Raw genomic sequence first — 27638 nt, 5'->3', positions numbered from 1 at the left:
CCAAGCCCAAATGCAGCTAGCGTGAGCTCCAGCGAAGGAGACGGAGCCGCTCTGTTAAAACAAGCAACGCTCGATTTTTCGGGTCGGCAACATTTTTGACGTTAAAGATATTATAGAACGTAATAGCGTTATAGAACATAAAAAAATAACGTCAGTTACTTTGCTGAGTAACTAATTACTTTTACAGTGTGGTAACTGAGTTACTAACTCAATTATTTTTTGGGAGAAGTAATTTGTAACTGTAACTAATTACTTTTTTAAAGTAAGATGACCAACACTGCTGATGTGCCCTTGAGCATGGCCCTTAACCCCAACCGCTCCAGTGGAGCTGCTCAGTGGCCAGCAGATCAGACTGTGGTTGTACTGGGCAGCTTCCAGGTATGAATGTGTGACTGTGTGAATGTGACAGGTCGTCGTTGTAAATGAGAAATTGTTCTCAATTGACGTACCTGGATAAATAAAGGTAAAAAAATAAATTAAAAAAAATATTTAAAAAATTAAAAATAAAATGAACGGGTCCTCGCCTTCTTGCAGTCGGGGGTACTGGCAGACGCAACATCACATGTAGACCACACATTCTAAGTTTTCATATAAATCTGAATAACCTTTGCCAAGATACAACCGTTCATATATTAACAGCCACCTACAGGAAGTTGTTCCTCCATAACTTGCGCATTGTTTTAGCTATCAAAATTCTTTTGATAACTTTTAGTCATGAGGGTCCACCGAGTCTTTATCCAAGTTTTCGTGCAGATTGAACTCATAGCCCAGGAGGAGTTAGACAAAATATGTTTCCCATATATCGCGATGTGGCTATTTAATAAAAACAAAATTCTAACAGCGCCATCTAATGGCCGATTCACTCTAAATGTGGCATGGATGCTCAAGCCCCTATGTGGAACAACTGTGTCATGTTTGGTTTCAATCGGAATAAATCTTCTTGTTTCGACAGCCCCCTACAGGAATTTAAAACAGTGCCATCTAATGGCCGATTGCTGCCAACTTTGGCACAGATGCTAAACCGGCCATGAGGAACAACCTTGTCACCTTTAGGATAGTTACATCATCTGGGAGAGTCACCTAGTTTCCTGTTCCTATGTTCAGTAACATTGAGGATTGATGTTAGTTTCAAGAAATGATTGTACTAATTGTATAACTGTACTGATGTTGTAGGCTATGTTATCAGTTAACTGACAGATGGAACTTACTTAACCGTGTTTTAATGCAAACACTTATTGTATGTATAACATAACTTAAACACAACATGTCTTTGTGTCATTGTTAAATGCAATACTGCACTCTCTGGTGTTTTAATATGGGAAACTATTTATTGACAGGGCACCTCTTCCTGTATTATTGGTGAGCTCTACCAATTAATGTTGCTTTCACACCTGCCTCACATTTTTAATGAGAAAATGAATCATTGAAACAGCCTTCATCTTGTACAACAAACAACAGCACATTTCTTCTTTTCTTTTCAAGTACAGAAAAGTATTATCAGCAAAATGTAAGTATCAAAAGTAAAAGTACTCATTATGTGACATATTATACTGAACAGTATCAGATTATTTGTACCGATGCACCACAGCCTATGACCTGTAACCAGTAAAAATATATAAATAATAACAATACTGCAGAAATGACAATGACAGAAATTGACAGTGACAATACAGAAAATGACAATACTGAATAAATGACAATGACAATCCAACATCTGACGTTGACAAAACATAAAATAAAACATAAAATATTATCAGGTAGCTAAAAAAATATAAATAAAAATAAAATCTAGGAATGGTTGTCAAGGAATTGAGATCTACAATCCAGTTAAAGTGCCAGTGTGGAAACTGTACAGCCTTCCTTCTTTCCCTTTCTAAAACAGTTATATTGTGCATATTATACAGTATCTCTTCTGTAGGCCTATATATGTTTATCACTGTAGCAGTACTTTGCCTTCTTGTTTATTCCCTTTTTATCACGTTCACTGCATGCACCAAATACACCAAGGCAAATTCCTTGAAAGTTACTTAATAATATAGATAGAATAAAGATTCTGATTAGTTCATTACATTTGACTGTCCATGCAAGAAGTTACAGCCTAAACTGACAAAGTTCCATGATGAACAATTTTCTCTTTTCAGAGATTTGGTTCAGTTAACTGATGCTCCTTAGTGGGTGGACTGCTTCATGGTTTGGTGTTTATTTTTGAAATTTTTGTGTTTTTTTATATTTTTTTTTGTTTTTTTTTTGGGGTCAGATTCATTTGTGGTTTCTATGACGCATTTCTGCATCTGTCAAATGTGCAACTTTGAGTTCCATGAAGAGAAGACGGCCATCAGCTGCAGGAGTCTGTTAAACTCCATCAGCACAGAAACGGTAAGAACAGACGAGCTTTGTGCAGCTGTTGTATAGTTCGGTCTTTAATGTTACACTGTAAATAGTGTAAAACATTTTGGTATTTAAGATAACTTTCACAGTCTGTTCTTGTGAAGTAGAAGCACTTCTCCCTCTGCAAAAGTAAAGACCGTGTGTTGTGAAGCACACTGTTGAATACAAAATAGCATTTTGACTGTATGGCATACCCATACTTAATGTTTTTATAATTTTTACCAGCTAATATTTATAATTCATTCTTAAAGTGCAGTCATTTAAAAAAGGCACAACATAAAGTGCAGGGAGGAACAATGTCTGTGTGTTAGTTTTCAAAGTGGCATGTGTCTGACTGGATTATCTTTCTTTTTTATTCATGTTTTCCACAGTGGTGGAAGGAGTACTCAGATCTTGTAAAAGTAGCAATACTATAGATTCATATATATTATGTTACTGGATTATAATTATTGATGCATTGCAGTAATGTGTCCATCACTTTAATATTGTAGCTAAAGGTGGAGCTCATTTGAATGACTTTACACACGGCTATAACCATATAGCTTGATCTGTAATAATATATCATAGTTTAATTAATATTTTGTATTAATAATCTAAATCTCCAAAGTACTTAAAGTTATCAAATTAAATAGTAAAGTAAAAAGTACACCATCTAACCTCTGATATGTGGTGGAGTAGAAGTACAACGTAGCATAAAATTGAAAAACATTTAAGGAAAGTACAAAACATTTTTTAAGTACATAACTTGAGTAAAGTACAAAGCTTACTGAAGAGCCCCGTCTCACTGTCTTGATTTTATGATTATTATTTCATTAGGTGTTGATTCACAGATGGAGGACCATCTTTTAGAAGAGAAGACAAACACCAACAGCGCAATGTTGTGCTCATCTGCTGAGGTAGGACCACAATCAAGACTTGTTTTTATTTAAATAAAGTTAAAGTCCCATTCTTTTTTCCCATGGACAATGTTACCTGACTCACCGTTGGAGCCCTTCTACGGCTTATATCAGCATGAAACTCTCCCTGTTAATGCTAACTCCTTAGTAGAAAAGATCTAGAGCTGCGTTACAAAATACCTGGTTCTTTGAGAAAAAGTGGAAAGTACAAGCATGTGTAAACTACCACTCCCAGGGTGCATTTCGAGAAGAAAAATCCAATCACAGAGCTCACCAAGCTTCTTTTGTTCCCAACTCTAACTGTTACTGTAACTTACTGTTTTGAGTTTACTACCGCTCTGATTCGCACCTCTGACTAGCTTCTCCATGACAACGGCAGCGGAGGCTCTGAGGTATTGCAGTATTTAGACCCATCTGCCATGCCAAACTTACAGACAAGTTGAAATCATGAAAACTGATGGTCCTGTTTCCATGTTCAGTGACAATTATGATATCGTAACCATAGCAACAGTGATGCTCTGGTTAACTGACTGGATGAAACATACCTGACCATGGTTTAAACTGTGTACAAACACACTTTATAACATTCATGGTGACTTAAAAACAGCATGGCTTTGTTACTTTCTTAAGTGGAGATAGGAACAAAGTATAAGATAGTACACTGTTGTGGTGTTTTAAACCTATTTAGTGACTTGGCAATGGAAATGTCATCCATATTTTTCATGTATCAGTGCACCTCTTTCTGTATTATTTGTGATCTCCACAATTATTATTCTCTTACACTCTTTCTATCTTTTTTTCCTGTCTGAATAATTTTGCTTCATAAAAAAAGACAGTGACAAATCCAGAAGGACCATATGGTGAGGAGGTGGAGAGTTTAATGGGAGGACAAATGGATCCACATCAGCTAACCAAAACGGTGAAGAAACCACACCGCTGTGACTGGTATTTCTCAAAGCACCTGTGTCATAACCGTATCCCCGCTGGAGAAAGGCCTCACACCTGTGAGCAGTGCGGGAGGAGTTTCAAACAATCTGGAAATTTAAAGATTCATCAGCTGACTCATACTGGAGAGAAGCCCTACACCTGTGAGCAGTGCGGTAAGAGTTTCAGACACTCTGGAACTTTAAAGTATCATCAGCGGACTCATACTGGAGAGAAGCCCTACACCTGTGAGCAGTGTGGTAAGAGTTTCAGACAATCTGGAACTTTAAAGATTCATCAGCTGACTCATACTGGAGAGAAGCCCTACACCTGTGAGCAGTGTGGGTGGAGTTTCAGACAATCTGGTACTTTAAAGTATCATCAGCTGACTCATACTGGAGAGAAGCCCTACACCTGTGAGCAGTGCGGTAAGAGTTTCAGACAATCTGGAAATTTAAAGATTCATCAGCGGACTCATACTGGAGAGAAGCCCTACACCTGTGAGCAGTGCGGTAAGAGTTTCAGGACCTCTGGAAATTTAAAGATTCATCAGCAGACTCACACTGGAGAGAAGCCCTACACCTGTGAGCAGTGTAAGAGTTTGACACAATCTGGAACTTTAAAGAATCATCAGAACCTATATACTGGAGACCAAACTCACACATGTGAGCAGTGCGGAACCATCTGGATCTTTTAGCTGTTAAATAAAAAATGGCGTGATTTGTAAAACTTGTCATGAAAATATTTCAATAATATTGTTACAGCATGCAACTTGAGTTGTCAAATTTGTTCCTTTACTCCCTCCCTGTGATACACAACACACACACACACCAAGCCCCCAGGAAGAGCGCCATGTCTTAAAAGTGCTCTAAGTGATGTGACGCGTTTTTTAGGCTACAACATTTTTCGTCACATACAGCAAACATCTCCTCACCATCCGCTAGCTGCCTGTCCCCTGAACACACTGTAAAAAAACCGCTCTCTGAAGACAGGTCAGGCTCCACAAATGGCAACAAAAACAAACTGCACCAACCTGCCCCACGAAACATAACAAACAACAAGTGTTCCAGCCAATAACCGACAAGAAGGAGCCGGTTGAGCCATCACTGCAGCAGCGTTAGCCGCGTGGCTACTTCCACAATGTGCGTTCATGACTCAACCAACTCCTTCTTGTCGGTTATTGGCTGACCAGACCACATTTTTTTACAGTGTGTTCAGGGGACAGGCAGCTAGCGGATAGTTAGATGTTTGCTGTATGTGACAAAAAATGTTGTAGCCTAAAAAACGTGTCACATATAGAGCACCTTTAAAGCCAGCATGGGCTTAGCGGCTAAGGGTGCCGCTGCACCCCATGGCCCAGTAGGACTTTTCACATAGACTTTGCATGGCGAAATAAACTTTTTTGGGGTACATCAACTTCCCTGCCCGACCACTTAAAGGGTCCTTGTTTAAAACGTCACATTTTTAGCATTTTTAACATTCACTAGTAGCCAAATCCAGAGTTATTAATATATAATGGACGCGAGCAGACCCGCGGGACTGCACCCACCCGCTCACATGACTGTTCTCCCGAGGTCCTGTAACTGTAATAATGGATATAGCTAATGGTTGTAATTCACGTTAATTATTTATTATACATTAATACGTCCATCGTATTATCTTATGATACATCCGAGGGATGTATGTAGCCTATGCTGTAAAGCCTGTAACGTGGATGTAACGTCATTAGCGTTTCCCAAACTGCCGGGGCTATTGGCTAGTAGCTAACATCAGCGGTAGCATGGACATTAACAGTAATACTATACATAGCTATATGCCTACATAGCGTTACTACAGACATAGTGATTACATCGCCTTGGTTCTCTCTTATGGTCCATCCGAGGGCTGTATGCTGTAAAGTTTGTAACGTGGATGAGCCCTGTTCATGAAACCGCAGGCTAACCTTAGTAGCTAGCGCTAGCTAGTATCTAGCTAGTAGCACGACATAATGATTAAATCTCCTTGGTTGTCTAAATACATCCATCGTTTATTTAGTGAAAACGGCGAGTTCATGAGTTCGCATACTTGTTAGAGACACGAGAGAGAAGCTCACAAACAAGCATGTTCCTACCGGTTGCTACGACAACACCAACAAACTGTTGCTGGTGCGCATGTCCATCTTGACGTCATAGGCCAGTCAACCATGGATATATTAAGAGAACTGGATATTGAGATAATAATGAGAGTGCTCAAAAGCGCATAAAGCAAACATTGAGCTCGGATCTTCCGCGTTGACTAGCCCATGTTGTCACGATGGACAACAACAAAAACAGATGAGAAAAGGGTATTTTACAATAACTATGAATGCACCACAAGTTTTACCAGTTTTAAGTAAACGCAACCTTTTTTCACGTCTGTGTTGTTTTTCAGACAATCAGCAGTGACCAGTGCTACTTTGTGTCTTTTAGCTCATAGCTTTAGCGGCAGACTGTTGCTGTTGGAATCCTCTACAATACAGTTACACTTTTACACCGTTTAGCTGTCAGCATTTTAACTGTTTAACCGGGACAATTTCATAGTGGTTGGTATAAACCTAGGTATAGTGTTACCGTTCTCTTAGCTAATACATCCATGCTAACTACCCCTGTTAACTACTAGCCGATAGCCCCGCCAGTTTGGGAAATGCTAATGATGTACGTTACATACACGTTACAGGCTTTACAGCATACATACATCCCTCAGGTGTATCATAAGATAATACCATGGACGTATTAATAGAAGATTATGCGCGTTCATCATACCTAGTTTAATAACTCTGGATTCGACTACTAGTGAATGTTAAAAATGTTAAAAACGTTTTAAATAAGGACCCTTTAAGTGTTTCGGCTGGTAAGGTGTTGTACCCCAAAAAAAATTATCCGCTGAAATATAGAAGTTTCTTTCGCTATGTAAAGTCTATGTGAAAAGTCTTTCTGGGCAATGGCGTGCAGTACCACCGTTATCCGCTAAGCCCATGGTGGCTTTAAGACATGGCGTTCTTCCTGGGGGCTTGCAGTCAACGCGGAAGAGCTACATGATTGCTTTATGCGCTTTTGAGCACTCTCATTGGAATGTATGGGGCTTCCCGCCGAACACTGTATCCAGTTCTGTTAATACATCCATTACACACACACACACACACACACACACACACACACACACACACACACACACACACACACACACACACACACACACACACACACACACACACACGTGGTAAGAAATACTCAGATCTTGTACTTTAGTTTTTGTTTTCCCTGTAATATCCACTCTTGTAATAGGCTATTCGCTTTTAGCCACCAGTCTATGGTAGCCACTGAAGCATTGTCAAAAGTGACAAAAACATAACACAAACTGCATTTGGTAAAACAAATTACATCTAGGCTATATAAACATATTCTGTAGTCGACAAATTGTGGCAGAAAGTTCTGGCAAATTCAAATTCATTAACTACACATTAAAAACATAAATTTGTATCTCATAATTGCAAGTCCTCTTAAAAAAAAAAACACTTGGACATCAGTGAATAGTGGTAGTTATAAACATGATGTAATGGTTGAATTAACGTTGTGTTTATTCCTTGAAAACAATGTCAAAAAAGATGTGGGCTTCAGCGCCCCCTGCTCCGCAATGTTTGTAACTACGTGTAATTATCTAACCTCTGGAACCTGACGGGCGTCAGGACCCAGAGAAAACAGCACTGCAGCCATGAGAGGGGTGTGTGTGTGTGTGTGTGTGTGTGTGTGTGAATGCAACTTCTACAAACAACTGCTCTCCTGTTGGAGATAATATCTTAAAAGTCCACAAGAGAGCACTGAAGTCCTTCAAGTTATCTCAGTGTACTGCTACACTGTTATTTATCGTTTGTCACGACATCCAAGTTGTCATATGGTATACAGTGTTGGGAACGTTACTTTAAAAAAGTAATTAGTTATAGTTACTCACTACTTGTTCAAAAAAGTTGGATTTTTTTTAGCAGTTTTCACAAGTCAGTTGAAATGAGTAGAACAGACAGGTGTTTGTACATAACTTTCGATATTTATTGCACGTTGACAGACCGCAAGAGGTTTATCCTGCACTTCAAGTATTATCTTTGTAAGAAAAGTAAACAGTTACACCATATAAAGTGCATTTAACTCTAGGAAATTAAATCAAACTCTCTCAACCTGAGACAACTGGTCAAGTGAACAACCTGTACTTCCAAGTGTTTAGTTCACAACAAAAGTCAACTTTGCTCCAAGTCCTTCTTTGCTAGTGGATGGCGAGCTATCATCTGTGGTGGAGGTATCGGTGTTTTTGGCCACTAGCTTTGTAGATGCGTATGTCATTGTGAGATGCTTTATTAAATTGTGAGTTGTGAGTTGCTTACAATGGAAGTCGACAAAGTCTTTGCTCCTGGACATAATGTACACATTACATGCACGTTCTTGCCTTTGACCACAATTTGAAGTAGTGCTTATATCTCCACCTTTAAAATGCTACCTTTTCATCAGATTGCTCCTGACTTGCCATCTCTGCTGCTTCGTCGAATCTCTGTTTAGCTGTTGTTTGTGTGTGTGTGTGTGTGTGTGTGTGTGTGTGTGTGTGTGTGTGTGTGTGTGTGTGTGTGTGTGTGTGTGTGTGTGTGTGTGTGTGTGTGTGTGGCGCGTGTGCTGGCATGTGTATAAAAACACTGGCTCTTATTGGCTACCATGAAACATGACTCTGCCTTAGCCATCTCATTATTAACCCACCTCCTCACTAGCTGCGAGCCAGGGGTGCGTTCGGATTACACAGTTTATTCAATCAATGCATAGTAACGCACCGCATTTAATGTCCAGTAACGTTAACGGCGTTGTAACGACGGGAAAAGTAATTAGTTAGATTACCCCGTTACTGAAAAAAATAACGTCGTTACCTAACGCCGTTCTTTTAAGCGGCGTTATTCCAAACACTGATGGTATATAATTAATATTTAGACGACTGTACTTTTCTGACCTTACTATGGGGGACTTGTAATTCTTCTAAGCATTATTACTTTAAAGTGATTTTTAAAGATGGTGGTACTGCATATTCCCAAACAAATGTTAAATTAAATAAGCACAAACCATTTCATACTCATTTGGCCTGGTGCTTTTGGAGCAGCAGTTACACTTTACCTGGTTGGTAGCACAGTCTTGTCTTTTATAGATGAGATTCTTTCTTCTGGTTTTCAAGGATAATGGTTAATCTACTGATGTTAAAATAGGGGTGCAAGATATATTGACTCAATATTGTTATCGAAATATCACGTTGCGCAATATTATATCTAGGGGTGCAAGATATATCGACTTAAAATCGTTATCGCAATATATCGAAAGTGTCGCGATAAGTATGCCATATATTTTGTTGATTTTGTGGAGCACTGCGTCCCATCCGTTGGCTGTGTGGCTTAGTTGTGTTCGATTTAGAGCCCGCTTGAAACACTATAATGATCATCATTTGATTGTTTCACAGTTACCGTGCCACTTGCACATGTTGGTGCACGTCAGCGCACGGTTCCACTACGTGACAAACCCTATGGAGCGTACCACGTGTGTGCATATTTCGACAGAGTGACAGTGTAAGTGAAGAAATAGAGACAACAAAACGGAATGAATCAGAGAAGCGAAAGAAAAGTTGTGTCCTGTTCTCTTTATTTATTTTATACTGTACAACCAGACCCTGTTCTGTAGACATGGTCCTTATTTATTTATTCATGTTGTACCAGTCCAATATGACCGTTGAAATAAACCTTGTGTTGTAAGAAATCTTTTCCCGTAACTTTTATAATTTTACATATGTTTAAAAATATCAAAATTAATATCGATATCACAATATCACATTTTGTCAATATTGTGCAACCCTAGTTAAAGCCATACTATGAAAAAGTATCAACTAAAGAAGTGCAATAATCACATTATTAGGTTTGGTCAATATTGAGATCACAATTACTTATTGACTTCAGAAGCACCTTGCATTGAATTTTTACTTGTCTTTTAAACACTGGATTTCTTGAACTTTAAAGCTACATTGTGTAAGAATTTCTCCCATCTAGTTGTGAAATTGTATATGACAACCAACTGAATATTACTTTCTAGCCCTTCCCATTCCGAGCACATTTCAACTCCTATGGTGGCCGAACCCAAAATTAGCTCTTAGTGCCTCCATTGTTTACACGCAGCTGTTCTAGCCACTCCAGCTGGTCTTGTTGCTTTGCCTGTAGCGTTGTCGTTTTAATTCTCTTTTTCGCTTCTCTGGCGAATAATCTCCCCCTGGCATTCGTCACGGTGCCACTGAGTTTAAAAGCGCGAAAGGCAGAGGTATGTCCATCTTTGGCTAATGTATTTTAAAGATGGAGGCACTACATGGCTGCCGTCATTCGAGCAACTCGCTAGTATGTATTCTGAATGATTCTAAATGGCAGATACGCTTACGAGAATACTTAGATTAGTTGGTGGAAGTAATTGCACATGAATGAGCACATATTTGTGAAAGAACAAAGGGGGTTTTGTTAAGAATCAACTCAAAAAATGGTAGGAAACACCTTACATTGAACCTTTTTTTTACTTGTCTTTTAAACACTGGACTTCTTGAATTTTAAATATAATTCAACTGAAAAACTAATTTAAAATGTATGTAAATAAAATAAAAGGTGAGGGGCCAGACAAAGAATGGTTCAAAACCCCAATGGAAAAACAAGGTAGAAATGGAGTGACCCTGCCCGGAGGAAGCCCGGGGCCCCCGTCTGGAGCCAGGCCCAGACGGCGGGCTCGTCGGCGAGCGCCTGGTGGCCGGGTTTGCCACGGAGCCCGGCCGGGCACAGCCCGAACAAGCTACGTGGCTCCCATCTCTCCAGCCCATGGGCCCACCACCTGTGGGAGGAACCGCTGGGGTCGGGTGCGCTGCCACATGGGTGGCAGTGAAGGTCAGGGGCCTCGACGGACCAGACCCGGGCAGCAGACGCTGGCTCTGGGGACGTGGAACGTCACCTCTGTGTGGGAAGGAGCCGGAACTGGTGCGGGAGGTGGGAGCGCTACCGGTTAGATCTGGTGGGGCTTACACCGCTACGCACGTCTCGGGCTTCTGGAACCGTACTCCTGGATAGGGGTTGGACTCTTTTCTTCTCCGGAGTTGCTCAGGGTGTGCGCGCCCGGGCGGGTGGGGATACTAACAAGCCCCCGGCTGAGCGTCGCTACGTTGAGGTTTACGCCGTGGACCCCTCGCCTAGCGTGGTTGTGGGGGAAAACTCTGACTGTTGTTTGTGCATATGCACCAAACAGGAGTTCGGAGTATCGCCCTTCCTGCAGACCTTGAGGTGGAGTCCTGCATGGGGCGCCAGTGGGGACTCCATTGTTCTGCTGGGGGACTTCGCAACCACGTAGGCAATGATGGAGACACCTGAGGGCGTGATTGGGAGGAACGGCCTCCCTGATCTAATCCAGAGTGGTTGTTTGTTGTTGGACTTCTGTGCTAGTCATGGATTGTCTATACCGAACACCATGTTCGAACATAGGGATGCTCATAAGTGTACCTGGTACCAGAGCACCCTAAGGCGAAGGTCAATGATCGATTTTATAATCGTTTCATCTGATCTGAGGCCGTATGTTTTGAACACTCCGGGTGAAGAGAGGGGCAGAGCTGTCAACTGGTGGTGAGTTGGGTCAGGGGGTGGGGAAGACTCTGGACAGACCTGGTAAGCCCAAACGTGTAGTCCGGGTAAATTGGGAACGTCTGAGGAGGCCCCTGTCCAACGGACTTTCAACTTCGCACCTCCGGCGGAGCTTTCGTGCATCCCTGTGGAGGCTGGGGGCATTGAACCCGAAGTGGACAATGTTCAAAGTTTCCATTGCTGAAGCCTGCGGGCGAGGAGCTGTGGTCTTAGGGTCTTAGGTGCCTCAAGGGGCGGTAACCCACGAACACCGTGGTGGACACCGGTGGTCAGGGAAGCCGTCCGACTGAAGAAGGATGTTTCCGGGATATGTTATCCCAGAGGACTCCGGAGGCAGTTGCAGGGTACCGAAGGGGCCGAAGGGCGCCGCGCGCCTCTGCCGTGAAAGAGGCAAAGCAGCGGGTGTGGGAGAAGTTTGGAAAGACATGGAGAAGGACTTTCGGTCGGCACCAAAGTGCTTCTGGAAAACTGTTCGCCACCTCAGGAGGGAAGCGGGGAACCATCCAAGCTGTGTACAGTAAGGATGGGACACTGTTGACCTCAACTGAGGAGGTAATAGGGCGGTGGAAGGAGCATTTTGAGGAACTCCTGAATCCGACTATCAGGCCTCTATGTTAGAGGCAGAGCTGGAGGATGACGGGGGATTGTCGTCGATTTCCGGCCGGGAAGTCACTGATGTAGTCAAACAACTCCACAGTGGCAAAGCCCCGGGGATTGATGAGATCCGTCCAGAAATGCTCAAGGCTCTGGGTGTGGAGGGGCTGTCCTGGTTGAACGTCTCTTCAACATTGCATGGAAGTCTGGAACAGTGCCAAAGGAGTGGCAGACTGGGGTGGTGGTTCCCCCTTTTAAAAAGGGGACCAGAGGTGTGTGCCAATTACAGGGGTATCACACTTCTCAGCCTCCCTGGTAAAGTCTACTCCAAGGTGCTGGAAAGGAGGGTTTGGGCCGATAGTCGAACCTCAGGTTGGGAGGAACAATGCGGATTCCGTCCTGGTCGTGGAACAACGGACCAGCTCTTCACTCGCAAGGATCCTGGAGGGGCCTGGGAGTATGCCCAACCGGTCTACATGTGTTTTGTGATTTGGAGAAGGCGTATGACCGGGTCCCCCGGGAGATACTGTGGGAGGTGCTGCGGGAGTATGGGGTGAGGGGGTCTCTACTCAGGGCCATCCAATCTCTGTACGACCAAAGTGAGAGCTGTGTCCAGGTTCTCGGCAGTAAGTCGGACTCGTTTCTGGTGAGGGTTGGCCTCCGCCAGGGCTGCGCTTTGTCACCAATCCTGTTTGTAATATTTATGGACAGGATATCGAGGCGTAGTCGGGGTGGGGAGGGGTTGCAGTTTGGTGGGCTGGGGATCTCATCACTGCTTTTTGCAGATGATGTGGTCCTGATGGCATCATCGGCCTGCGACCTTCAGCACTCACTGGATCGGTTCGCAGCCGAGTGTGAAGCGGTTGGGATGAGGATCAGCACCTCTAAATCGGAGGCCATGGTTCTCAGCAGGAAACCGATGGAATGCCTTCTCCAGGTAGGGAATGAGTCCTTACCCCAAGTGAAGGAGTTCAAGTACCTTGGGGTTTTGTTCGCGTAGGAGGGGACAATGGAGCGGGAGATTGGTCGGAGAATCCGCAGCGCGGTGCGGTATTACATTCCATCTATCGCACCGTTGTGACGAAAAGAGAGCTGAGCCAGAAGGCAAAGCTCTCGATCTACCGGTCAGTTTTCGTTCCTACCCTCACCTATGGTCATGAGGGCTGGGTCATGACCGAAAGAACGAGATCCAGGGTACAAGCGGCCGAGATGGGTTTCCTCAGGAGGGTGGCTGGCGTCTCCCTTAGAGATAGGGTGAGAAGCTCAGTCATCCGTGAGGAGCTCGGAGTAGAGCCGCTGCTCCTTTGCGTCGAAAGGAGCCAGTTGAGGTGGTTCGGGCATCTGGTAAGGATGCCCCCTGGGCGCCTCCCTAGGGAGGTGTTCCAGGCACATCCAGCTGGGAGGAGGCCTCGGGGAAGACCCAGGACTAGGTGGAGGGATTATATCTCCAACCTGGCCTGGGAACGCCTCGGGATCCCCCAGTCGGAGCTGGTTAATGTTGCTCGGGAAAGGGAAGTTTGGGGTCCCCTGCTGGAGCTGCTCCCCCCGCGACCCGACACCGGATAAGCGGACGAAGATGGATGGATGGATGGATGGATGGTAAATAAAATAAATATATACATTTAAATAAATAATACAAACAAAATTGGACTACTGAAAACTCCTAAAATATATTTTTACTATATCAAAATAATAAATACCATATATCAACATTAGACCACAATAAATTAGATCAAATATGTTGAAGTGTACTGCTACAACCTACTGAAAACTCTTAAAAATATATTCAACATTTTGGTAAACTATATTCAACATATTCCATGCAGCACAGTAATCGTTTATCCTCGGTTTCATTATTGTTGGAAGCCAAAATTGTAATTAAGAAAAATATAAATTTGATTAATCGCTCAGCCCTAATGATAATATTGTAATATATTCCACCACAACAGAATTGTCATCATATGTTTTTTATTGGACTGAGTGTAAGAGATGAGTTTACCTCTTCATTACATCAGAGCACAGACCTGCATTTTGATCAACAAGTCCTCTTCATATATTGTATGTCATACAGGTGTAATGTGGATGTGCAGAGCTTTATATTGCTTTACTTGAAATTCTGAAATGATTCCAGCATGTCGTGTGTGTGAGCCTTAAAGCTACTGCTGAGTATTAACAACCACCACCTTCCCGTTAATGTTAAGCTCTGTGGTTTTCCAGTCGAAAACATTTCCTGTTGGTACTGTCTTCCCAGAGAACATGTCTTGGATCATGTGGTCTGAAAGGACGGAGTCCCACATATTAATATCACCGATCTCCCCAACAAAACTCTGCTTGGCATCAAATTTACCCAAGTAACTATCCGGATCTTGTCCGATGATAACCTTGCCTCCGGGTTGGACTGTGTGACCCTTCTTGTAAATTTTGGTCAAGCTTTTCCTCCCATCCATGAAGAGAGCGGCCGCACCTGAGCTGGAATCCCAGGTGACACACAGGTGGGTCTGCAGGGCGCCGATCTCAGGGACTCGGAATAAAACCCCTTTTCCCGCCAGATAAAAGGACAATCTAAACACACATATTCATAACAGTACAGAGGCTTTAACAATGCAACATTCAAATAATACACAATTATTGTACTGTATTACCTTAATTGTGTGATCATATAAAACTATTTTTAATGTAATAACTCATGAATACATGTCAAAATTATTGGTAGCAGTAGTAATATTGCTGTTATGAGTATTAGCTAATTTTATTTCAGTTGTTTCATTTGTAGTAGCAGTAGAATTGTAAGCAAAAGTAGATTATTCTATATCAGTACTTGTTGTAGTAGTAGCTGTAGTAGCAGAAGTATTGTAAGTAGCAGTTGTAGTACTTGCTAGTAGTAGAATAGAATAGTTTTTATTGTCGTGGTACATGTATAATGAAATTGGATGCATATCAGTGCAAAACATCTGCAAAAGTGCAAAGCAGGTGAATAAATAAATATAAAGGAGCCTTTAAAAGTCGCTTTAAAAATACATCTTAGAGGTAGTTTAAAGGAAAAGAAAAGATCCATCCTTAAAAAGTAGCATTAAGTGCAGTTATGGCTTTTGGAAAAGAATGTTCAGATTCAGTTGTTTTTGATTTAATAGTCCTGAAACGTCTGCATGAGGGCAGGAGTTTAAACAGGGTGACCAGGGGTCAGATGGATTTTTAAGTATGTGTTAGGAAAATTATGATTTACATACTTTTCCTATTGTTATTATTAAACTGTTTGCATAGAATAATATTATACTGAGTACTCTAAACAAAATAACATGGAACCATTGCTTGTGCTTGTCTGAGCACAGTGTGATGCTGAGGAAAGAACAGGCGCTCCCTGACTAGATAAGGGAGACGTCATTGACTCTGACAAGATAACAACTGACGACATCAAACTCTTTATTATGATTGTATTTCACACATAAATAAGCTACTGTTTGAGGCTTACGTTAGTCACTTTCTACTTATGCTGTGAGTACTGTAATCTGACTCTACTTGCAAGTGAACAAACTTTAATATAACTTCAGTGGTTTCTATCTATTCTTAACAGTATGCTCTGGGCTTTTTTGAGGCAGCGGAAGTATAAGTACTGGTATTAGTAACATTGTTAGTAATTCTTACTAGTAGCGACTAGAAGCAGTGGTAGTGGTAGTATATCGTTCTACTAGTACTATAATAGTCAAACTTGTGTTGTTGTAACTGTAATGTTCCACCAAAACAAGTTCCTTCCAGAGGCTATTTTGCAGCCGCACCGGGGCTACCTCCAGCGCTTAGCGCCGTCCATGACGATTGTGATTGGTTTAAAGAAATTAATTCCCACGAAATGTACAAGAGTATGGTAGGACCAGGCTAGTGTGTAATAACAACATAGTGTAAATTGTAATTTTTCCATTGGGGATCAATAAAGAGTATAACATTTAAAATTAAATAAAATGAACACTGGAATCTGGAAACAAAGGACCAAGCTGGCAACGTCAGTGGGACATCCGCTAATAGCCTGGGAAGAAGACCATCGGCCTAGAAAAAGCAACTTGATCTCCCTCACCACTGGGCACAAGAGGGGTCCCACAGGGGTAATGGAAAATGACTCACCTCTCTCTGCTAAACTCCACAGGACAGTGGAACAGCCCTGTCTTGAAAGAAGGCTACATGCCCAAGGATGCCGGCCCGTTAGACTCTTCAGTTCAAGTTTGACCCACTCCCCTGTCCCTTGAATTATTTATTAAAGTACACTTTATGTTTACAGTATAAATTGTATTGTATATCTTGCCTCTAAGTCCCCTGAGTTGCCACAGTCTGTAGTAGAATTGGTAGATCACTAAATATTGTCAAATGTTAAATTCAGAATATCAGCGTTTAGTTGTTTCTACCTGCCGTCCAGCTCACGCCACACATTCAGCTCGTCAGCGCCTTGGGTCCGATACGCAAACAGGATGATCTCGCGCCTACCGGTGAGCTCTGTAGCCACGCGCATGCACAGAGTGAAAGCCCTCAGGTTCAGGGGCTTCAGAGGGACCATCCCCACATAACTGGTACTCGTCTCTGAGGGGAACACCAAGGACTTAATGCCCCCACTCTCTGAGAGAAGAAAAACAAAAACATACAAGATATATTAGATGTGTTTATGTTCAGAATACTGTATATGTGCAATATATGTATAATTCAGAAAAGGGTGGTTTTAGTCGATATTTTTTGTTTTTTTTATGTTTTTTTTTTGTCTCATGTTTTTGTAATCCTTATGTGTAAAAGCAACACAACTAAAGCCTAATTTCTATGCATCTTAATTGTTTGCACTTGTCAATGTAAATGCTAACTTCTCCTTAGGATTTTATTTCTTATGCACCTCATCAACTAGCAGCAGAGTTTGTGTCCAGCTACCGTTTAGCACTTTCTCGATTCATCAATCCTTTTGTCTAGAACAGAGAAAAAAATAAAGTTTCCAGACCCTATGGTCATATCTTAAAATATCTTGTTTTATCCAACTAAAAGTCCAAAACCCCAAAATATTCAGTTATTACTACTACTACGATAGAAAACCATCAAACAGAAAAATAAATTGCATGTCAACTGGAAAGACAGATTTTTTAAAACCATTTTTAAACCATTTATTTTCTCTTCATCAACCTCTTGATTAATCGACTAATCATTTTTGCTCTAGTTAAATTTGCAGACCAGTGCCCCTAAATTAAAAACAAAAAATGTAATGTATACTTTTTATTCATGCACAGGTAGGCGCATAAAGACACAAGGGAAAAGAAAGATATACAATTACCGGCCAACATCGTGGAGATGGCAAAAAGGAACAGGACAGCGTAAAGTCTCATTTTGTCTGAGCAAACCTGCAGAAAAAAATTCTTTACTCTTTAACTCATTCCACATATAATGCTATTTTAAAGTGCTCATATTATGCTTTTTGGCTTTTTCCCTTTCCTTTATTGTGTTATATATCTTTTTTATGCATGTAATCGGTTTACAAAGTGAAAAAGCCCAAAGTCCACCCCAAAGGGACTCACCATCTCCAACAGAAAACACTGTTCAGAAACTGCTCGAAACAGCTCTATTGTAGTCCAGCGTTTACTTCTATGACAAACGTGCGTCACTTTGTAGCGCACGTTATAATGCTTGCCTAGCTGCTAGCTTTTTGAAAATTAAACCATGTAAACCTATTCTGATATAACCTCTAAATACAATTATGAACCTTAAAATGAGCATAATATGATTTCTTTAATTTATACGCAGTGTCAGTAGTTTTTATAAAGATATAATAGTACAATGAAGCTGTAAATGTAACAGCCCTGAAAAGGGGAGTAGTTGAATGAAAGATGCACAGACACAAACTTTCTTCAGATTACATGTGTAATGACTGAATATAACACAATACAACATACATAATACACTAACTACAGAACTGAAATATACCAAGCAAACAAATATGGCAACACACAAGAGATACAAAATAAAATTATGCTGATAACATATAGCACTCACAATTACACCCTTTAACAGTACTCAGTACATTACAGAAACGTACAGAACATACTACGACACGTACAACGTCTCTGCATGGCTACTAAGTGCCGCTCTTTCATCCACGATGTCGCGGTTAGCATTGCTAAAGGCTAGTGTGGCTAGCTTACTCTTCGTCATGTTATTAACTTCATTACTTCACAATGTGCGAACATACTGTGTTAAAACACTCTCCTCATCACATATACACATTCACATAACACTCTGTTAACCAATAACACATATTATAGGAGACTCATACCTGAAAAGGGGAGTAGTTGAATGAAAGATGCACGGATACAAACTTTCCTCAGATCATATATGTAATGAGGAGGCAACGTGCACCGCAATTTATACCATGGTCTGGGTGAATACTAGATTCTGATTGGCTGCAGGGTGTCCATAAAAAAGTGATGTAGGACACACTAAAGGAGTTCCAGTGAAACTGACTGTTTACTGTTCTAAATGATTGACTTCGGCGGAGGCAATGATGAAAAATACAACATGACATCATGACTTTGCGTAAATATATACGCCACTTTCATAAAGCCAAATGGCGTGTTATTTTACGCCATTTTCAGCTATCCACGTGTATGATACACGCTGGAAACAGCTGATGTAAACAGACCCACCACGTGGCCTCGCCACGTTGCGCGTTATCGCGAGAACGCGACGTACTATCGCGAGAACAACGTCACACGCCTGGAAAAAAAAAAAAAATGGTTGAGTTTAGGAAAAGAACACAGGGAAAGGCTTTAGTAACAAAACAGTGACAAAAACACGGAAAATAACGACTAAAACACGCTTACGACAACAACAAATGGTTGGGTTTAGGAAAGAAACATTGGGTAAGGCTTATTAAAAACAAAAATTTAAAAACAAAAAACGAGGCGCGAACCCAGCTCTTCCAGGTGAAAGTCCAGTGTTTTACCCATCCGCCACTCCAACCTACCTCCTTACCTAATCCCTCGTTCCTTTATACCACTCGCTACGGCGGAAATGGACTCGCAATATAGGCCAATGGCGGCCGATTTGCGTTGATATACACGCAAAAATGCGATTATGCGTCTTCATAACACGCAAAAACGGAATACAAATTGGCGTGTCATACATACGCCAATTCATGAGATCAGTCTGAAAAATAAGATATCACAAACGTACTGTACTGTAACTGCTGCAACTGACAATAACAACTTTAACCATAAACTGTGATATAGCCTACCATTAAAATATGAAAATGCCCAAATTACTCAATATGAACCCTCAACTGCTGTTACTCAACTGCTTGTTCTGACTTACTGGTAGGCTAATACACATTAGGCTACTTTTACTTTTTGCTGTGACTTACTGGTAATACATATTATTACTGAATATTAGAGTTCTCATTTGCCTAGGCCTAGGATTTTTCAGTGATCGGATAAGGCAAATTGTCCCGTGTTTTATAGCCTATCATGTTTTTCCTACATTCAAAGCACTTTTCAAAATTGCCCAAGAATATGTGCATGGGTTTATTCAAATTAAAGGGGAGCAAAAAGGATCAGCTTGCAGTGACACCTTTCGAAAGGCAAATTTCCGAGGCCAAGTGACTCAAAAAAACTAATGTTTTTATTTTTTGTTCTGGCCGGGGGGTGGGGGGAATAATGTCACGGTGACAGCAATGTAGACTAACAATGCAGCCTGGACTACTGACACTCGTAAAAGCAACACACACGCGGGCTGCCTGCTGCCTCTGGCTGTCTAACGAGTCACTTTGCCACCCAGTCAGTAGGCTAGGCTAAACCATAGATAAATATCTATGAGGCTAAACTATGAACTTTTGTTTCGGAAGGCCTAGCAAGATAGCAACACAGAACGCCGTTGCCATGGTTCTATTTTGGATCTCAGTGAAAATGAAAACGTTGGCATTTGTATCAATATCAGAAATTCTGTTCTAGCGTTGGTGCCGGTGTTCACCGGCGGTCAGAAGAAATAGCGTTGCTGTGTTGTCTGCCTACTTAGCAATTGGTATAATGGTAAAAATAAATGTTAATATTGTTTTTTGTTTTGGATCAGATTCATTCGCGGTTTCTATGACGTTTTTTGCATCTCTCAAACGTGCAACTTTGAGTTCCGTGAAGAGAAGACGCCCATGGAGACGGATCTTCGCTGCCCGGTCTCTCGGAACTCAGCTTCTTGGTCCAAACAACTGTTGTGGGTGGAATATGCCCACAACACCCTGCCCTGCTCATCCACCAGCCTGTCCCCCTTCCAGTGTGCCTATGGCTACCAACCCCTGTTGTTCCCTCTGCGTTAGCCTTGGTCAGACGCTGCTGGCGCACTTGGACAAGGGTCCGACAGGTTCTCCTGAGGAACAGAGAGAGGTACAGGCTGACTGTCGGTGTTTTGAGGCGCCACACTACCAAGTGGGACAGAAGATGTGGTTCCACTATGCACTGAAAGCCGTAAGTTGGCTCCTCGTTTTCATATCCATCTTGGACAAAGGCCTAACCCAGATAGCAAACAGTCATTGAAACTATCTTAAATCAACATTCTGTTATCAACATTAAGTCATTGAATCAACATTGAAGTCTGATGTTGACTCTAGTTCATTTTGCATCCTGTTTTAATATTGATACAACGTTGAAATCCTGTCCATAGATCAACAGAATTTCAATGGTATTTCAATTATCGGGAATATTGAAATAATGTTGAAATTTCAACTGAACTAAGTTCAAGATCAACGTGATTTCAATGGAATTTCAATCGTTATTAAGCCATAGAAAATGATTGCTAGGCATACGAAAATGTAATGCCCTAAATAACATTAACCTTTATGATAGTTACATCATCTGGGAGAGTCATCTCGTTTCCTGTTCCTATGTTCAGTAACATTGAGGATTGATGTTAGTTTCAACTGTACTGATGCTGTAGGCTATGTTATCAGTTAACTGACAGATGAAACTTACTTAACTGTGTTTTAATGCAAACACTATATATATATATATATATATATATATATATATATATATATATATATATATATATATATATATATATATATAATATATGCAAACACTTATATATATATATATATATATATATAACATAACTTAAACACAGCATGTCTTTGTGTCTTTGTTAAGTGCAATTCTGCACTCTCTGGTGTTTTAATATGGGAAACTATTTATTGACAGGGCACCTCTTCCTGTATTATTGGTGAGCTCTACCAATTAATGTTGCTTTCACACCTGCCTCGTTTAGTCCGTTTAAATTGAACCTTGGAGCGTTTGGTTGGATAGTCTGGTTCATTTGGGCTGGGGTGAAAGCTTATCCGAACTCTGGTGCGGATCTAACAAACAAAATCTGGTCCGCTTGAAAAAAGGGATCTCGGTTCGCTTTCAATTGAACTAGAGTTTGGTTCAATTCAAGTGAGAATGCGACCCAAATACAGGAAGTGAACCAAAAAACTGTGCATTCTGGTAAAATACTTAAAGTGATGGTTCGGTGTAATTCACCCTAGGGTCCTTTGCACCATGACCTCGAGCCAAACACCCCCCCAGAAGCTTTTTTCACCTGGGCCTAACATTGGGCGAGTTAGCGTAGAGTAGCGCTCGCGTTTTAAATAGATCACTAGTTTTATAATGCCTTAGAATGATACCAAAGGTCTACACTAGTATATATAGGTTATGCACTCATAAAACGATGGATTGGAAAGTTTGTAAGTAAACCAGAAGTTTATGTAAATAACACTTGCCTGCTGGCTTCTGCTCTCTGCTGTTGTTGTTGCTGCTGTAAGACGAGTGCTTAGGGAAATCTACAAATTACAACACCGAAAAGAGATGCAACAAAAATATTTTTTAATTTAACTTATTTTTTAAAGTAAGTGCTGTAATATAACTAGCAGGAGACAAGTAATAATTGAGGTAAGTTTGGAGACATTACCTTATTTAATCATTAAATTAATACATATTTTTGTTGTATCTCTTTTCGGTGTAGTAATTTATAGACGGCCCTAAGCACTCCTCTAACTGCAGGTAGCAGCAGCAGCAGCAACAGCAACAGAGAGCAGAAGAGAGCAGGCAAGTGTTCATAAACTTCTGGTGTACTTACAAACTTTCCAATCCATCGTTTTATGAGAGCATAACCTACATATACTAGTGTAGACCTTTGGTATTATTTCGGGCATTATTAGTGGGGTCATTTAAGAGATACAAACGTGGGTCCTATAGCCCCGCGCTAAGCTACTCTACGCTAACTCGCCCAGTGTTAGACCCAGGTGAAAAAAGCTTCTGGGGAGCTGTTTGGCTCGAGGTCATGGTGCAAAGGACCCTAGGGTAAATTACTCCGAACCATCACTTTAACAACACCGGCTCACTCTACATTATCCCTTTTATAACTTTCAAATCCATAACTTATTATGATCATACCTCGCTCTTCGTCTATGTAACAAAAACAACACATCAACATCATCTCTCTCTCATTAGGGCCCGTCTCCTCTGGTACATCTCACTTGTCTTATTCGAAGCATGAAATGCTCCACAACTCCATGCCTTGTCAGATGCTCATACTGTCTGCCTTCTATTACACTATTTGATTGATGGAAATACCAAAGCAAAACCACAAACCCCAAGATCACATAAATTTGGGGTTGCTCCATTATTTCTGAGACCAGAAAGTGTCGGCGAGTTTGCCTGGGACCTTTTCAATGGAATTCCATTGCTATGCAACAGCCCAGCCATTTGACGTGTGTTACAGTGTTCGGTGCGTTTGACAAAGTGAGGTGTGAAAGCAAACCGAACCAAATCAAAAATGCAACAGTGTTGCAGCTTCACCCCTGAATCGCACCTAGTCCACTTAACTACAGGTGTGAAAGCAACCTAATATTCTCTTACACTCTTTCTATCATTTGTTTGTCTGAATATATTTGCTTCATAGAAAACGGCTGTGGTTGTTCTTTCTTGGATCATCTGAAGTGTCATCAGCATATCCACCTTGGACAAAGGCCTAACCCAGATAGCAAACAGTCATCAAAACTATCTTAAATCAACATTCTGTTATCAACATTAAGTCATTGAATCAACATTGAAGTCTGATGTTGACTCTAGTTCATTTTGCATCCTGTTTTAATATTGATACAACGTTGAAATCCTGTCCATAGATCAACAGAATTTCAATGGTATTTCAATTGTCAGGAATATTGAAACAATGTTGAAATTTCAAGGCAAGGCAAGGCAGCTTTATTTGTATAGCACATTTCAGCAACAGGGCAATTCAAAGTGCTTTACATAAAACATTAAAGAGCAGTTAAAAACAATTGAAAACAATTTAAAAACAATTTAAAACAATTTAAAAACATTAATAAACAAATTAAAAACATTAAAAGACAAGAATAAAATTGATAGTGCAGTATAAGAATAAAAGTTACAGTGCAGTATAAGAAATTAAAGTTAATAGATTATTTAAAGAAAAGCAACATCAAAAAGATAGGTCTTTAGCTTAGATTTAAAAGAACTGAGAGTTGCAGCGGACCTGCAGTTTTCTGGGAGTTTGTTCCAAATATGTGGAGCATAAAAACTGAACGCTGCTTCCCCCTGTTTAGTTCTGACTCTGGGGACAACAAGTAGACCTGTCCCAGACGACCTGAGAGGTCTGGGTGGGTCATAATGTAGTAGCAGATCAGAAATGTATTTTGGCCCTAAACCGTTTAGTGATTTATAAACCAGTAAAAGTATTTTGAAATCAATTCTTTGAGGCACTGGAAGCCAGTGTAGAGACTTCAGTACTGGAGTGATGTGATCCACTTTCTTGGTTTTAGTGAGGACTCGAGCAGCAGCGTTCTGAATCAGCTGCAGCTGTCTGATTGATTTTTTGGGGAGACCTGTAAAGACACCGTTACAGTAGTCAAGTCTACTGAAGATAAAAGCATGGACAAGTTTTTCCAGATCCTGCTGAGACATAAGTCCTTTAACCCTTGATATATTTTTAAGGTGATAATAGGCTGATTTTTTAATTATGTTAATGTGGCTTTTAAAATTCAGGTCTGAGTCCACCAAGATTTCTGGCTTTGTCTGTTTTTTTTAACATTGTCGTTTGAAGCTGAGCGCTGACTTTCAATCGTTCCTCTTTTGCTCCAAAAACAACCACCTCCGTTTTTTCTTCATTTAATTTAAGAAAGTTAAATGAATCATTAATCTGTTCAATGCACATATTTAATTGTTGTATTGGGCTATAGTTCCCTAGTGATAAGGTTATGTAAATTTGGGTGTCATCCGCATAACTATGGTAACTCATTTTGTTGTTTTCCATAATCTGAGCCAGTGGAAGCATGTAGATGTTGAACAGAAGAGGCCCCAGAACTGAGCCTTGGGGAACTCCGCACGTCATATTTGTATGCTCAGATGTATAATTACCTATAGATACAAAGTAGTCCCTATTCTTTAAATAGGATTCAAACCACTTTAGTACTGAGCCAGAAAGACCAACCCAGTTTTCCAATCGGTCAAGCAATATGTCATGGTCTACCGTATCAAACTGAACTGAACTGAACTAAGTTTAAGATCAACTTGATCATCTGAAGTATCATCAGCATATCCACCTTGAACAAAGGCCTAACCCAGATAGCAAACAGTCATTGAAACTATCTTAAATCAACATTCTGTCATCAACATTAAGTCATTGAATCAACATCAAACTCGTTGATTCTACATCATTTTGCACCCTGTTTTAATATTGAAACGTTGAAATCCTGTCCATAGATCAACACCTGCAACCACTGTGGGAAGAGTTTCATTAAACGTAACTCTTTAAAGATTCATCAGCAGACCCAGACTACAGAGAAGCCCTACACCTGTGAGCAGTGTGATAAGAGTTTCAGACACTCTGGGACTTTAGAGGATCATCAGTGGACCCACACTGGAGAAAATCCCTACATCTGTGAGCAGTGCAGGAAGAGTTTCAGACAATCTGGAACTTTAAAGAAACATCAGCAGACTCACGCTGGAGAGAAGCCCTACACCTGTGAGCAGTGTAAGAGTTTAACACAATCTGGAACTTTAAAGAATCATCAGAACCTATATACTGGAGACCAAACTCACATATGTGAGCAGTGCGGAACCATTTGGATCTTTTAGCTTTTAAAAAAAACGTATGTGATTTGTTAAACTCAACACACACACACACACACACACACACACACACACACACACACACACACACACACACACACACACACACACACACACACACACACACACACACAGGGTGACCACACGTCCCGGTTTTGAATTGCTTGTCCCGAGTCCCGACAAAAGCCCATCAGGACGCTAAAATGTCCCGGTTCACACCAGGAGTAACTTTGTCCAGTTTATTCTTCCAAGGTGAATAGAACGGGCAGCTACGTGCGGGGTCCGACCATGCTGTATTTGTTGCTATCACCTAGCAACCGTCTCTACGTAAGGAAAGCTGTGGAAGCCGGGTGAAGTTTTCGGAGGAATCTTAGCCAAATCAGTCTAATACATTAATGTCATCAACACAAAGTTTAGGAGTGCCATACTAATAATTTAGTTGAAGTTCCCGTGACGTGATATTTCCAGTCCATGGGTCAGACTCAAACACACGGAGCTCTAACAGACCTGTGCGTCGCTTAGTGTCAACTCTCTCTGTAAAATGCAGGGCAGCTTCAGGTTTATAAAGGACGCGTTCAGCTGTGGACATGCTGCGGTAGATGTGTTGCGTTTGAGCTCCGTGTATTTCTGCAGCAGTAGTTTCGGGTTTCCACCTCCGATGTAAAGCAGCGTACAGCCACTTCCTTAGCTAAACTCTTTGTCTCATTCAGAGACCAGAGACCCAAACGGGTCTCTGTGTCTGTCAGAAAGTCTGAGATCTACCATATCAGCAGAGCAATCACGTAATGTACAGCAGACTATGGTGCAGGTAGCCCATAGATTATTTTCTGAAATATAGTGACTTTCAAGACATAGCCTATTATAACTTTATTTTTCTCAAAATATCACAACTCCTCCAAATCTCAGAGAACACAGATATACTGTATTTTGAATGTGCACATCAAACACATCTGAAATATTGCAGTCCAGGGGTTTATATATACATTAACAACAAAAGATGCAAAACAGGAGGGAGGAGTAAATGATGCCTATAGGTTACATGTGTGCTGACTCAGATATAATTAGAAAACTCGATCTACAGGAGAATAAATTGTTGAAAGTAATACAGAATGCCTGAGAGCCTTACTTCAATATATTCCATTATGTTTTTATATTTGGATTGTAATCTATGTTTCTCTTCACATAAAGATATTTGCAGCATACATTGATTCAGAAAAGGTAGAAATAGGTGCATGCAAATTCACCAGAATGCAGGAAATGAAGTGTTTAATGATCAAAATGTTCAATAAATCATTTTAGTTCTTTTGCTGTTATTGGAATAAATAACACCGTTCCAGAAAGCAGGTTTAGTGAAAACTCTGAGTTTGTTAACCCTGAGATGAGGGAAACTCAGGGTTTTCGGTTTCAGAAAGAGAGGTAACTTAATGCTGCGTTCCAGACACAGTTTTAGCCGTAAGTTACGACTTCAAGTCACGACTCACGAGTTGGTAGCGTTCCAGGCAAAGTCATCACAAACCCTCCTAGCTAGCGTTAGCTAGCGGCTACCTAACATTGACGTAAGCTATCTAGGTTACTTTACAATACATTGCCTATTTATGTCTATTTATTTCTACTTATCACTGTTAATAAACAGCGTTTGTGGTTTGTACAGCATCAACGGGGGTCGCCATTGTTGTTCAAGTGTGTGTGACGTCAAAAACTGTAACTGGGAGTACAACCATCTGGTACGAGTTCACGAGTAGTAACCCCGACTAGGTTAGGTTCACAGGCTCAGTTGCCATAGTAACTGACTCTGAGGTTAAGTCACCTCTCTTTCTGAAACGGAAAACCCAGAGTTTCCCTCATCTCAGGGTTAACACGCTCAGAGTTTTCACTAAACCTGCTTTCTGGAACGGGCCTCAGGTCGAGCCAGGCTGAAGTAAAGATAATTAATTGATAAATTCCATGCACACTGTATAAACATGAATGGAACAGAGTATATTCATCAGTTATTTCCCCCCAGCAAAATATAAGGTC

General features: G+C 41.0%; 2 protein-coding genes across 3 annotated transcripts; one reads left to right on the top strand and one right to left on the bottom strand.

Annotated features, from left to right (window-relative positions):
• The first annotated feature begins 806 nt into the window (after positions 1-806).
• Positions 807-25882, top strand: LOC120575272 (zinc finger protein 239-like). Its single transcript, XM_039825991.1, has 5 exons — positions 807-2376; positions 3205-3284; positions 4117-4800; positions 25272-25524; positions 25875-25882. Exons 2-5 carry the CDS (start codon positions 3219-3221, stop codon positions 25880-25882), a joined length of 1011 nt encoding a protein of 336 aa, XP_039681925.1. The 5' UTR covers positions 807-2376; positions 3205-3218.
• LOC120573918 (pentraxin fusion protein-like) lies at positions 14444-18844 on the bottom strand. 2 transcript variants are annotated; one of them, XM_039823833.1, is made up of 4 exons: positions 18782-18844; positions 17786-17852; positions 16884-17091; positions 14444-15054 (listed from the first exon to the last, which is right to left on the bottom strand). In XM_039823833.1, the coding sequence occupies exons 2-4, from the start codon at positions 17835-17837 to the stop codon at positions 14649-14651; spliced, it is 666 nt and encodes a 221-aa protein (XP_039679767.1). In that variant the 5' UTR covers positions 17838-17852; positions 18782-18844; the 3' UTR covers positions 14444-14648. The 2 variants fall into 2 exon arrangements, with proteins under 2 accessions (XP_039679767.1, XP_039679768.1); XM_039823834.1 differs by lacking the exon at positions 18782-18844 and adding an exon at positions 18309-18338.
• Positions 25883-27638: the final 1756 nt, after the last annotated feature.

Source organism: Perca fluviatilis, chromosome 15 (genome assembly GCF_010015445.1).
Source record: "Perca fluviatilis chromosome 15, GENO_Pfluv_1.0, whole genome shotgun sequence".
NCBI classification, from domain to species: Eukaryota; Metazoa; Chordata; class Actinopteri; order Perciformes; family Percidae; genus Perca; species Perca fluviatilis.
The sequence above is the reverse complement of the archived record's forward strand: the minus strand, read 5'-3'. Positions and strand labels throughout refer to the sequence as shown.